The sequence below is a fragment of the Mycteria americana genome, chromosome 4 (assembly GCF_035582795.1).
Source record: "Mycteria americana isolate JAX WOST 10 ecotype Jacksonville Zoo and Gardens chromosome 4, USCA_MyAme_1.0, whole genome shotgun sequence".
Lineage (NCBI taxonomy): Eukaryota > Metazoa > Chordata > Aves > Ciconiiformes > Ciconiidae > Mycteria > Mycteria americana.
The window spans coordinates 15,178,611-15,191,256 of NC_134368.1; the positions used below are offsets into that span (position 1 = coordinate 15,178,611).

A 12,646-nucleotide genomic window follows, 5' to 3' on the forward strand; every position below is an offset into this window, starting at 1 on the left:
AAAAGGCAGCTGTGACATTACACACAAGACACTAAATAGTTTAGTTTCTACTATGCCTACATATTTATACACAACTCATTTATTCCGGTTCTCTTTGAATTGATAAGCATTGTCATTCTTGAGCAAAATTATACCATCTCAAGAAACAAACCTACTTTCTCTTGCTATACTTTCACTTTTGCTTTTTTTTTTTAATTTCATATAGAGTCCATTATTGTGGAAAATAGTGACTCTTGTAGCTACTAGTGGGAATATGAAATACAGCTTGATTTTGGATTAAACCTTGTAAGATACATTTTCAAAGAGGAGATATTTTCCTATATTATTTAGGTACTTGGGAAAATGCCATCCTGAATAATGATTTGTAAACAGTATAGGAAATAGGTTATTGTTTCAAAAGCAACGGACTCTTCTGAACTAAGAGTTCAGCATAATATCTTAAGAGGAAAAAAAGAGATGATGTTAGGAACATTCATATGGGAAAAAAAAACCCAGACAGGCAAAGAATAAATAATGACCTAATAGAAATCCATAAATACTTTATGTGCTTTTTTAATTAGGTATTAATAATGGCTGCATTACAGAAATGTTTTCCTGAGGGAAAAAGAACTAAGTGGCATGAAGTCTTCTCTGCAGTAATTTACTATTGAACTTTGTTCGTTTTGTCCAGAAACTGACCACAGCCTTGTCTCATGGAAAAAAAAAAAAAGTGGTAATAATTCATGGAAACTGCTAACTCAAGAGCCCAATCACAAGACTTACAAAGGCAAAGGCATGGGTATTTTTTTACTTTACGGTGTATAGATAAGATTGACACCATGCTTTCACTCTTGGGTATTTCTCGGTGAGTTACCTCAAGGTTTACAAGACTAATTGCGCATGATCAAGATTTTACCTGGGGGGGAGGTGTGGGGGGTGTGTGTGAGTTCTTTCTCTCTCATTTGTTTGCATAGCATGACCCATGGTAAATGACTGAAATTTTACATTAGTACAAGAAAATCAAAGCTATTGCCCCACAATACACAAATAGTAAATAATCTGTCCCATTCTCCACACAAACAACGGAGTCTTGTAAAGCAAACCTCATCAAATACCTCTTCAAGCTTTGTCAAGGAATAGGGAATTATAACTGTGTCTTAAATGCAAGTAAATGTGTATTCACCCTTTTAAGCACTTTGCATGCATTTAATATATTTTCTCCCTATTACCAAAACAATACAAGTATCTCCATGTGTCCTGAAGATATAGGGAAGAGCATACATGTTTTTGATTCGTTATGAACCTCAGAAAGCCAAAACAATGTGATAGGCTGTCGAGACAAAATCACCCCCTACTAAAATATGTTGGGAACTACTGGGAAAGGAATATACTCAAAATTAAGCATCAATCATCCAGATAGGCAACAACATCTATCCCATAAGTAACATTAAAAACACTTCTAGTGATAATATACAAATATCTGCTTCCTGAGAGTGCAGTGTTCTCTTTGCTTCAAAAGCCAAAATTATTGTAATTGAAACACGGTCACATAATTCTGGTTAAATATGGTCTACCTATGAAAATGACATGGAAATGCATAAATAGTGAGGAAACGCCATATTTTATGCGAACTTTTCCATTGCCTGCCAAAAACTTTACAAGATCCACTTTCTTATGACATATTTTCTAGGCAGGGAGAAAAATCTCAGAGTAATAGAACAAGCTAAAAAGAAGTTTCAGGAAGTAAAGGTGGCAGAAGAAGTATGCTGACGGAGAGAGGCATCACCATTTAAAATGGGCAGGTGGGCAAAGAGTCAACCATAAATGAAAACAAAAAAGCGGGCATCCATCTCCCAAACGATGCCCGTTCACAAACGCGTGTCTGAAGTTACCTGCCATGTGCTTACACGCCAAGCGACGCTGCGCTAGACTTCAGATCAGCTCGGCTGAAAGCAAATACCCACGCAAGCGGTGAGAACGGCGGAACAGCGGCGGGCTTTCCCTCCTCCTTCCCCGGGCAGCTCACCCCACAGCAGACAGCCCGCCGCAGGATCTGTTCCAAACCGCTCCCCGGCGGGAGCGGCGGGAGGCAGACGCCTGCCCGGGGCAGCGGGTGCCGCCCGCGGCCCCGAGGCGCAACACGGCGGCGACGAGCGGGGCGCGCGGGCGCGGTACCGCGGACAGCTCCGCACTCACCGTCCTCGTTCTCGTCGAAGACCGGCGCCCTGTGGGAGTGGCTGCCCCCCATGTTAGTCCGCGGCCGGCTCCGCATCCCCCGCCGCCAGCATCCCGCGGGGCGCGCCGGCAGGCACCCCGGCGCCGGGGCAGCTGCCCGCCCGCCGCCGCCCCAGCCCCAGCCCGGCCCGGCCGGCGGAGCCTCCGCGGGGCTAGCAGTCACCCTGCGACATGAAAGCGATCCGCCTGCCCCTGGCAGAGATCGCTGCTGGCTGGCGCGCACCGACTTGGCCCGTCTCTCATCGCGGAGGGGCAGGGGAGGGAGGGAGTTAGAGGAGGTGGGAGGGATGGAGGGAGGGAGGGAGGAGGCGGAGGTCCTGCTGCTGGCGGCTTTTGGTAAGCGGTAAAAGCTGGATCTACCTGGATCCTCGCGGATCCTCCCTCCGCTTTTCCTCCTCCCAGACCGCCGCTGGGGAACGCGGAGCCCCCGCTCCTGCCCCGGCAGAGGGGCCGGCACCCGCGCCCCGCGCCGCCCGCCGCCCCGGCGGCGCTGCCTGATGGCGGGGACGGGGCGGCTCCCGCCGTCCGGAGGAGCTGACCGGCCCCCGGCGGAGCTGGCCAGCGCCGGCACCGGCAGCTGAGGGCTCCCGGGACCCGAGCGGGTGCGGGGCTGGGAGGCGTAAGCGCTGCCTTGGGTCGAGATGATTTTTTTTGCCTCCCGACGGGGGGTTCAGCCCCGGCAGCGCGGAGGGACGCGGCCAGTTGCCCGAACTTCACTGAGTTTACAAAGGGGAAAAGGAAGAAAGAGAGAGACATCCCCTCCCCTCTTTCTTTCCGCTGGGGCCTCCCCCGGAGCGCTGGGAGACAGGCCGCGGCGGGGCTGCCCTCGGCCGCGGCGGAGCGGGGGCTGCCCTCGGCCGCGCAGCGGGGGCCGCGGCGGGGCGGGGCGCGGGGGCGGGGCGCCGGGGCGGGGCGGGGCGGGGCGGGGCGGCCAGCCCGGCCCCACACCGCCACCTGCCGGCGGGAGGGGGATGTCCCCCGGGCGGGCCTGGCCCAAGGAGGGGGTCAGGGTTGTCTGTCTGTCTCTCTGTGGTGTGTGTATATGTGTGTGTATATATATATATGTAAAAATAACAACGTGTGTGTCTTGAAATGACTCCACTGTAAACGTGCATTAGGGAAAACTACCAGAAACGTTAAGGTGTAACACGAATCACCTGCTATACAGCGAGTAGTGAGGTCTTTCTAGACTTGCTATTGATATTTATATACAGAAATAGCTGTCCTGCTCCCTTCCAAAAATGCTACTGTTAGCAACTTTTGAGGTGAAGTAGAAACAATTACTGGTGAAACTTTCTCCAAAGGGAAAGAGGTAAAAAAAAAAAATCTACATTATTATTGTATCCAAGTCAAAGTCTGTGCAGTTCCTGTAGGGGAAACCCACAGATGAAAAATCAAATAGAGGTTGCATTTTTGACTTCCCCACTGTTACAAGGGGAGAAGAGGTAGAAGGAATAGGAGCCTGAAGCCAGGGTATACGTATTCTCATATATGCAGGCAGAAAGGCTCTAATGTTCTCCTGTAATATCTACCACCTTTCTTTCAGTATAGTTGTTTAGAAAAGCCCAAGAACAAATTCATAAAGTAGGAGAACTTTCAGTCTCTTTGCTTATGATTTTTACCTGCCTTAGTTACTTGCATCACCTGTCGTTGACCCCAAAATAATCCTGCTATAAGCTTTCAGGGAAAGGTTGGTTAGAATTGAATGCAGTGGGTAAGACCCTCTGCTGTGTGGCTGAGAGCTCGGAGCCTACAGCACCTACAAACCCAGAGAGCTGATAAATTCAGACACAGTGATATTTTTCCATAAGTAGACATGGACAGACATGTTATCACCCGCTGATACCCCTTGCTTAAATTATTTGGGTTGCCACTATTTATATGTGAAAGCATTTGCAAAATAAGGAAGCTTTCAAAATGTTGATCCATAGTCATGGATCTAAAATGTAGTCTGGAAAGCATCTCTTGCTCCTTGTTATTCTTTTGCTTACTACTCACCCATTCAAAGATCTAGTCATCCAGTTAAAAGCAGAAACAATATCATGTTACTGAGGTTATGTTCCTTCAGTCAGAAGACAGCAGTAGCATATAGAAATCATAGCCTGTCAGCTCTCTTTTGGGCTAAATGGCCAACAGGGTGCTTTATGTTAATCCATTTCCTTTTGCATTAGCAAAGGAGGACTGCACTTACAGTTTAACACATTTCAACTGGTAAGATTTACCTTCCACCTGAGCTAAGGGCTTACACCATGTTAATGCAATTGCTTCAATTCATGTCAAAGTATTTTAAAGTGACCTTCCAAATAATGGGAAGAAGAACTAGTTTGCCAGTTAACCCCCAGGCTGATCATTTTACACACAAGAAACACATCCATAGAACACAGACATGGGATGAGCAGGAGCAGTTTGGGATTGCTTTGCATGCGGAAAATACAAATTCATAAAAAATTACTCAAAACTGTCTCCAAGAGTTACTCTTTTTGTTTTTTATGTCTGACTCCCTCTATATAGACCAAAAGTCTAACAAGTCTTCTGACATGTCTTTCATGATTTCATATGACAAGGCTCACCATGAACCAAAACAGCTCTAACACTTTACAGGGCACTGAGTTGTCTCCATTAATTAGTCAGTCCTACTAGACTGACATGTCTCTTTGACTCCTATATGGATTATCACAGCTTTTCAATTCATTTGTCCTTGGTTTGTGAAAACCTCTGGCTTATGTTTAAACATCAGCATACCTAGGGGGTTAAAACAAACTGCATGCTGTGTTAATGTGAGATGTGAAAAATTAACATATATTAATAAAGTATTGATAAGCCATTAATTCATGATTTATTAATTGATAACATTACATTCCTCTATAATTCCTGCACTTGAATAGTGACAGACATTATCCTTCACAGTCATCTTCTATATAAATACATCAAAAAATGATCATTTGACAAGAATTTTTGGGTTTGCTGTTCTGAAGGCAATGCAATGTATTCATTGCTACAGTGCCTTTGCTCTGAACAAAGATTTGTTTGTGCCATGCTCACTAGCTTCCTGGGAGCATCAGCATTTCTGTAGTTAAATCAAATGCTGTTTTCATGATGGTGTTCAATGGAACAGAGAGCATCAAGGCTCTAGATGCGTGCTCAAGGCCCAGCAAAGACTCAAGGAAACCAACGGCAATTTTCCAGTACCTTCTATATGAGTAATATCAAGCCTTGAATATATAGGCTGCTTATTCACATGGTCCTGGACTCCCCCTTGTCCTTTGCAACACCGAATACATGCTAAACTCTCAACAGATGCATAATTTCAGTATCTTTTTTTTTAATGCTACCCAGAACAACCTGAATTCCACTGCATCTGCTCCAAATTTAGCAACAACTCTTCAGGAGCAATTACTCATGTGTTTTTCCAATTGCTTTTGTAAATCAGAAATAAATCTGAAATTCTAAATCGTAACATCATGCATATCAACGAAGCTTTCTGAAGCCTGGGCATTTTCAGAACAATTAGATATTTACTATTCTGGGACAGAGATGTCTAAGCTACAAGCAGTCAGAGTTTGTAAGTCTTGGAAGACCAGAACCAAATCCAACTTCTCATTCTTATCTGTTCTCCTAAAATATGAACAGGTTTTGCTTGAGATCAACCAAGTTCTAACCTTAAAAACACATTTTGCTTTTAGCAGGTAAAAGCTGCATAGCCTATGCAGAAAACACGGTAGGGGAAAAAGACAGTGTAATAGAGCTTTTTTTCCCCCCTGTAAATGAGAAGCTGCAATCAGCATGAACATGATTTTAAGATATTGTTTTACATTTTCATTTAAGGCCTACGTTGTCTGGCTTAGATTAATAGTGATTTTTTTCAGATCTCCATGCAGAGTTAGCAATAAAGAAAATCAAACATGATTACACACCTTTGCATCATAAAACTTCCCTTAGGGAATTCAGTAGTTTAAAGCCAGTAATTCTGTGATTACAGCTTTTGTATTAAAATGCTTCTGATGAGACTTACAGGGTGACCTTACAGTTGATTTCAAAGCATACCCTGTTGATATGCTAATATTTCTAAATTGCAGAGTGTTTACACTGACATTTTTGTATTTGAATACTACCCCGGAGTTAACAAACAAGATATTAAAATGGTATCTCTTATCTTTATGTTTATGACTACTTTAAAAGGAAAGCTGGTGGGTTAAATATAGTCCCCTCCTTGGAAACCAATGGAGTCCTCACACAGAGGTGGTTACTTCTGCTTGCTTCTTTCCTGAGAAGAACCACATTTGCTGCTGTGTGTTCTTCCTGCCATTGTGGAGACAAGGGTAGGACACACTGTGCTCATCAAGAGGCAGTGGGATTTTTAAAGTGAGTATCAGTGAGAGAGGAACACAATTCTAACTGTTTTTCCAACTCATCAAGAAGTGTTCACTGGTGGTGTGGTCAGATTTGTTCTCCAGAGAAAGTTCAAGCAGGGTAAGGAGTTAGAAACCTTCAGGTGTAGTCAAGTTCTCAGTTCAGGCATGAGAATGGGCTCTGTGGTTTAAGCCAACTCGTTGCCAATTAGGCACTTGGACTAGATGATCATTGTAGGTCTCTTCCAACTGAAATTATTCTTTTCTTTTCTTTTCTTTTTTCTTTTCTTTTCTTTTCTTTTCTTTTCTTTTCTTTTCTTTTCTTTTCTTTTCTTTTCTTTTCTTTTCTTTTCTTTTCTTTTCTTTTCTTTTCTTTTCTTTTCTTTTCTTTTCTTTTTTTCTTTTCTTTTCTTTTCTTTTCTTTTCTTTTCTTTTCTTTTCTTTTCTTTTCTTTTCTTTTCTTTTCTTTTCTTTTCTTTTCTTTTCTTTTCTTTTCTTTTCTTTTCTTTTTTTCTTTTCTTTTCTTTTCTTTTCTTTTTTTCTTTTCTTTTCTTTTCTTTTCTTTTCTTTTCTTTTCTTTTCTTTTCTTTTCTTTTCTTTTCTTTTCTTTTCTTTTCTTTTCTTTTCTTTTCTTTTCTTTTCTTTTCTTTTCTTTTCTTTTCTTTTCTTTTCTTTTCTTTTCTTTTCTTTTCTTTTCTTTTCTTTTCTACTTTTGCACTGGACCACAGTAAGCTTACTATGGCTATTTACCATGTGTCAGCTGAGGCAGTGGTAAACCTGCTGAAACTCTCTTTCTGAACAACATCTGCTCCCCTCCATCCTCTTCAGATCACTAAGATGTGATAAAAGACAGAAGACGCTGAAATCAGAAAAAAACTTTGATCTTTCCATAGTTCGCTGTTGGAACAGGCTCTCTACCCTTTTTTATTTGTATTTTGGGGAACTGATGCATTGGGAGCACTCACTAAAGAAGGCAGCAAGAGACAAGAACCTGAAACACACACTGACAGTTTTCTAGTCACTCTTCAGGCATAAGTACTTGCTGTTCTCAAGAAAGGTCAGAGCCTGTGCAAACTGACTGGGTCCTATTTCATCCCTGGATGAATTTGGAGGAAACAGTTTCTCCTAAGGTTCTGTCAAGATAGTGTTAAAAAGCTGGAGTTTTATTGAGGTTTACTATGAGCAGCAGCGAGTCTAATTGGCATCATCTGGCATACTCATGCAAGTGACAGGGTGCAAGATTTGGTCCAAGCATAGGTCAAAGTTTCCTTTACTTTGCCAGGGTTATGACCTTGCTGGAAGGCAGTGGCTTAGTCTGGCTTCCCAACCTGCTCTCCCAACTGCTTCTGCCCCAGCTGTCCTACCTCCGATCCCCAAGGCACAAACTTAAAGCATAATGCAGTTTTGAACAGATTTTGAACTAATCCCAGTATGGGTCATCCAGGCATGGATTTGCGTGAGGACGAAAGGAGCTCTAGCCTTCCCATCAGAAAAGTTAATGGAGTATGGAATAGACTCATAGACAAGTTGTGCAGAATCAAATCCCATGGTTAGATTGCAAGTGTGTCTTTTCCCGTCCTCCATTTTACAGGGAGGCCAACAGCATTCAATAAGGTTTTTAAAAGGCTGCCAGCCAGCTGCTTCACTTGCATTGCACCAGTGTGAACGCAGCACAACTATGGCCGTTTACACAGAGACCTGCTGTATACTCAGCCGTGTTTCAGGAGAGGAAGTTTTCAGCTAAACTTGGGACATCACGGAAAGGCTTTACCACAGCATCTATAAAATGTGTTGGACGTAAAGGGCAAGAAGAGCAAGGATGTCTGTGTAAATAATGTGTTAGAGAAAAACTAGAACTGTTTATTTGTACAGGACCCTAAACTGATAAAGAGGGGAGAGTCAGTTCTGCAATACATTGAATACATTGGGGTCCAAATTGCAGTAGCTTTGGTTCTGGGCTTCTAGCTAAGTTCTAGTCTTACTTATCATATATCCTTTGTCTGTACAATAGTGTGATATCAGCCAAGTAATCAAAACAGATTAAATTGCCTATATGCACAGCAAACACCATTCCAGACAGCATTGACTCTAGAAACAGTCCCCAACCCACTGGAGTCCCTCAGAAAGTGAAGGTCTATAGAAAGGAAGTCAGCTTCCTGTGCATATTCAAGGAGTGAAAAGAAACTGAAGTTACTGGAATCCGAGATCAGCAATGATTACATCTCCAGAATTGCTGGCCCCAGTTTGGACGTATTACTACTGAGTCATGTTTTTGCAATTGGCTTCAGTCACAGCCTGATCAGGTCCATTATGCCTATCTTGTGATTTGACACTGTTACATTAAATCTCAGATTGATAAACCCTAAGCAATTTTCACTGCAGTGTGTAGCAGAAATCACTTCAAAATAGAGAGCATTTTGTTCCTTTGTAGTTTGTACCTGTTTCTGTGGAATTCAACGTGGCATGCATTATATATTTCCCTCAGCACAGAAATAACATGGAAAAGTTGTGAAAGGTTTTTGTAAGTTCTTTCCTTGGTATGACTAAAGTTTTGAAGTCCATGGTATGAGAAAGCAAAACCCAATGGTTACAGTTAGAATTTGAGAAACCTGGTGTCAGCCCTCTGCAAGGTTATGTGTGCCTGTCCTGTTAAGCTCAATGGCAATACTCTGGTGTGAAACAACTGCAATGGGAGCAGAGTCAAGCCTTTAGCAATGTGAGACAAAAAAAAAAAAAAAAAAAAAAAAAAAAGGCAAGAGATTGGTCTTTACTGCATGCAGGTACATTGACAGGAAGCATGGACAAAATATATTCTGCCTGTACAGGTTTTGATCACAGCCTTTAGTTTTATATTTGGGATGTTGGAAAGGAATCTTTCTAAACCAGTCAAGGGCATCAAAACATATATATGACAAAAGACTGTGGAGACCACAGGACCTTGTGATCAACTTAATGCAACATCATGTGCTTGAGCATGGCAAAGTTCAGTGTGGGCATGAAACTGAGACCAGGGATTCCCGTGTTCCACTTCTGCTATGCACACTTCTTCACCATTGCACACTTCTTCATCTTTCCATCAGGTGTTTTCATGTACAAAGTACTTTTTTCAGAGCAGAGTTCTTGCAACTTAAGGAAGGGGCAAATAAAAGCATCTGAAGTATCTTCCCTTTCTTTAGAGAGACAAACTGGTTCCAGCAACAGGTCTGTAGGAGTAAGTGTTGCTGGAGAACAGGGCCAAGCAAGAGCAGGTGAGGGATGCACAGCCCCAGGATGTCTCCTGAACAGCTGCATTGGCTTTCTTCCAGCATAACTGCTACAAGGTCCTGCCAGTAACCTAACATACCTCCTGCCCCTCCCCACAGTAAATATTCCAGAGGAGGTCAGACTAGACCTGTGCTTCCTCGAGCAGCCTGCTCTGGGTGCTTTGTTGCTCGGAGGTGCAGCCATTACCTCGCAGTGTAACAGCTCAGCCGTTCTCTTTCACAGCCTGTACCGGCCTTGTATGGTTTATGTTCCCCTCAATCTTAGCTGTTTAATAAGCTTTACTGCTTAATGATTTTTTTTTCTTCCCATCTTCATGTAATATAGCTGTATCTGGAGCTCTGGGGATTCTCTGTTAATAACTTGTCCTATTGTGTTTTGTCATGTCCTTTCTTGTGACTGGTAATTTATCAGTAGTATTGATTGATGAAAAATTATAGACTTCCCAATCTTTCCCAGCCTGCAGAGTGTCTTTCAAGAACTCATAAAGTAGCTCAAGTGATGAAGAGCCCTACTTAGCAGAATAGTTAAGAGGCTGCTCTTTTAGATCTATTACATTTGGGCTATTAAGGCAAAACACTAAATAGAGATGCCAGGGTGACTTACAGCTCTCTTGTTTCTTTTCTTCTCAGGAGTATAGCTACACTTTCTCTTTCTGGTTTTTTTTTTATTTGGACATAAAACACTAAAACAGCTCAAGACATGTATTCTCATCTCACAGATAAGAAAATATAAGCTCATGGTTTGAAAACTAAAATCATCTGCTGAAGGTAACAAGATAAGCCCATGCGAGTTGAGCTTTGCACAAGGAGCCATGATGATTTTGTACACAGGTAGCTGAGCAATGAAAGAAAGAAAAATCAGTTGTCCACAGAAGTGGCACCTGAAGGAACAGTTATCAAAATTAATTGGATCTGTAAAATAAGAAGAAACATTATTTGCTGAATATCCCACTCAAGCTGTTGAGACTAAAATCTGTCAGAGTCAAGCCTTGATAGATGGTTCATGAATTGTTCAAGTTCGCAGCAAAAGGGAAAAAAATCACATTCAAATTTACAGAACCAATAGACAGAATCTGAAGGTTGCTGTGTGTCTGCTGAACAAACTGGATGAGAATCCAAACTTTTGTAGTGTTCTTGAAATTAGTAATTTTATCATTTTTGCGCTACCTTAATTGCTTAGAGGGTAGAAAATAAATGCTTTATGATAATTTTCAGGAAAAGCTACAAGAATAAGACTGCATCCCAAGGAAAGCTGTCTAATAGCTGTATATTTTCCTCTGTTTGGTTTGTTTTGCTGTTCTTCAGATTTAATCACATCTCTCTGCCCTTATCTCATAAAGAGATTTGCTGCACATACATTTAATGTATGCATACTAGAGCATACCAGTGCAATAGGATGGTAGAAGAGACGAAGTAGGAGGTATAGGTTTAAATGTGCTTTGTGAGTGAGACTTAATGGTGCTTGAGAGCCACATGGCTTTGGAAAGTTGAAGATATGTAATTGCACCTTGTGAAAAATAGCAGGAGTTAGGCATCTGGCACCTTGTAATTTACCTTTGGTCACGCATAAGCATGGGAAAGCATTCTGCTGCTCATTGGTATTGCATTTACAGGAATCATATGCAATTAGCGTAAGAGCCCAGTTATCTGACAGAATGTTGTTATACAGCCAAAGTCATCACCAATGTCTATAAATTATATTTCCATGAACAAATTAAGATCATGCATTAGTTCAAGGAAAAAATGAGACTGATAAAGCTTTCCATGCATTTATGTTTATCTTTCCAGCTCTAGGATCTCCCTAGAGTGAAACTACTGCAAAGATGCCCTTGAACAAACATGTCCCCTAGGACTGTGACCAGATGCTTTTTTTTCCCCAGCACTGGCTACATCTATATTACTGGTTTGGTTTGACACAGGAGTGCACTTTTAAAGCAAATCTCACAGTTCAGTCAACTTATTGTGCTGGGTTTTGCATCGTGGAGCAGTCTCAGAACATAGTCTGGATTCCTTTGGGATGAATTTTGTGTTCAGTTTTGGGCCCCCCACTACAAGAGGGATATTGAGGTACTGGAGCGTGTGCAGAGAAGGGCAACGAAGCTGGTGAAGGGTCTGGAGCAGAAGTCTTATGAGGAGCGGCTGAGGGAGCTGGGACTGTTTAGCCTGGAGAAAAGGAGGCTGAGGGGAGACCTCATCGCTCTCTTCAACTACCTGAAAGGAGGTTGTAGGGAGGTGGGGGTCGGTCTCTTCTCCCAGGTAACAAGTGATAGGACAAGAGGAAATGGCCTCAAGTTGCGCCAGGGGAGGTTTAGACTGGATATTAGGAAATTGTTCTTCACCGAGAGGGTTATCAAGCATTGGAACAGGCTGCCCAGGGAAGTGGTTGAGTCGCCATCCCTGGAGGTATTTAAAGGACGTTTGGATGAGGTGCTTAGGGACATGGTGTAGTGGTGGTTTTGGCAGTGTTAGGTTTATGGTTGGACTCGATGATCTTAAAGGTCTTTTCCAACCTATATGATTCTGTGATTCTGTGATTCTGTGAATTGAAACCAGAAGGTGCCCTGTAGGAGTGCACCTAATGCACCCCGACTGGTACTGGGCAGTCAGCCCACAGGATCAGACTAGAGCTACTCTAAATGAAACCGTCAAAACACATACAGTGTGGACATTACAGCCTCAGCACCAGCTCTTTCCCATTCCAGATCTGCTCCCATGGCACTGAACCAGTTGCTGATATAGATACAGAAGACGGCTCCAGGCTCCTGACTGCCTGGCCTCTAAAGAGGCTGTAGCCCCTGTTTCATGCTTTTTTTGAGCCCC

General features: G+C 42.8%; 2 protein-coding genes across 2 annotated transcripts in view; both read right to left on the reverse strand.

Moving 5' to 3' along the window:
- Positions 1–2,390, reverse strand: part of STK32B (serine/threonine kinase 32B) — a 180,748-nt gene extending 178,358 nt beyond the window's left edge. The window contains exon 1 of the mRNA XM_075499171.1: positions 2,176–2,390. Coding sequence (XP_075355286.1) covers positions 2,176–2,251 — 76 coding nt within the window. The 5' untranslated portion in view covers positions 2,252–2,390. The remainder of the gene's footprint in view (positions 1–2,175) is intronic.
- The window catches only part of EVC (EvC ciliary complex subunit 1), a 510,906-nt gene that overhangs the window by 352,878 nt on the left and 145,382 nt on the right, over positions 1–12,646 (reverse strand). The window lies entirely within an intron of this gene.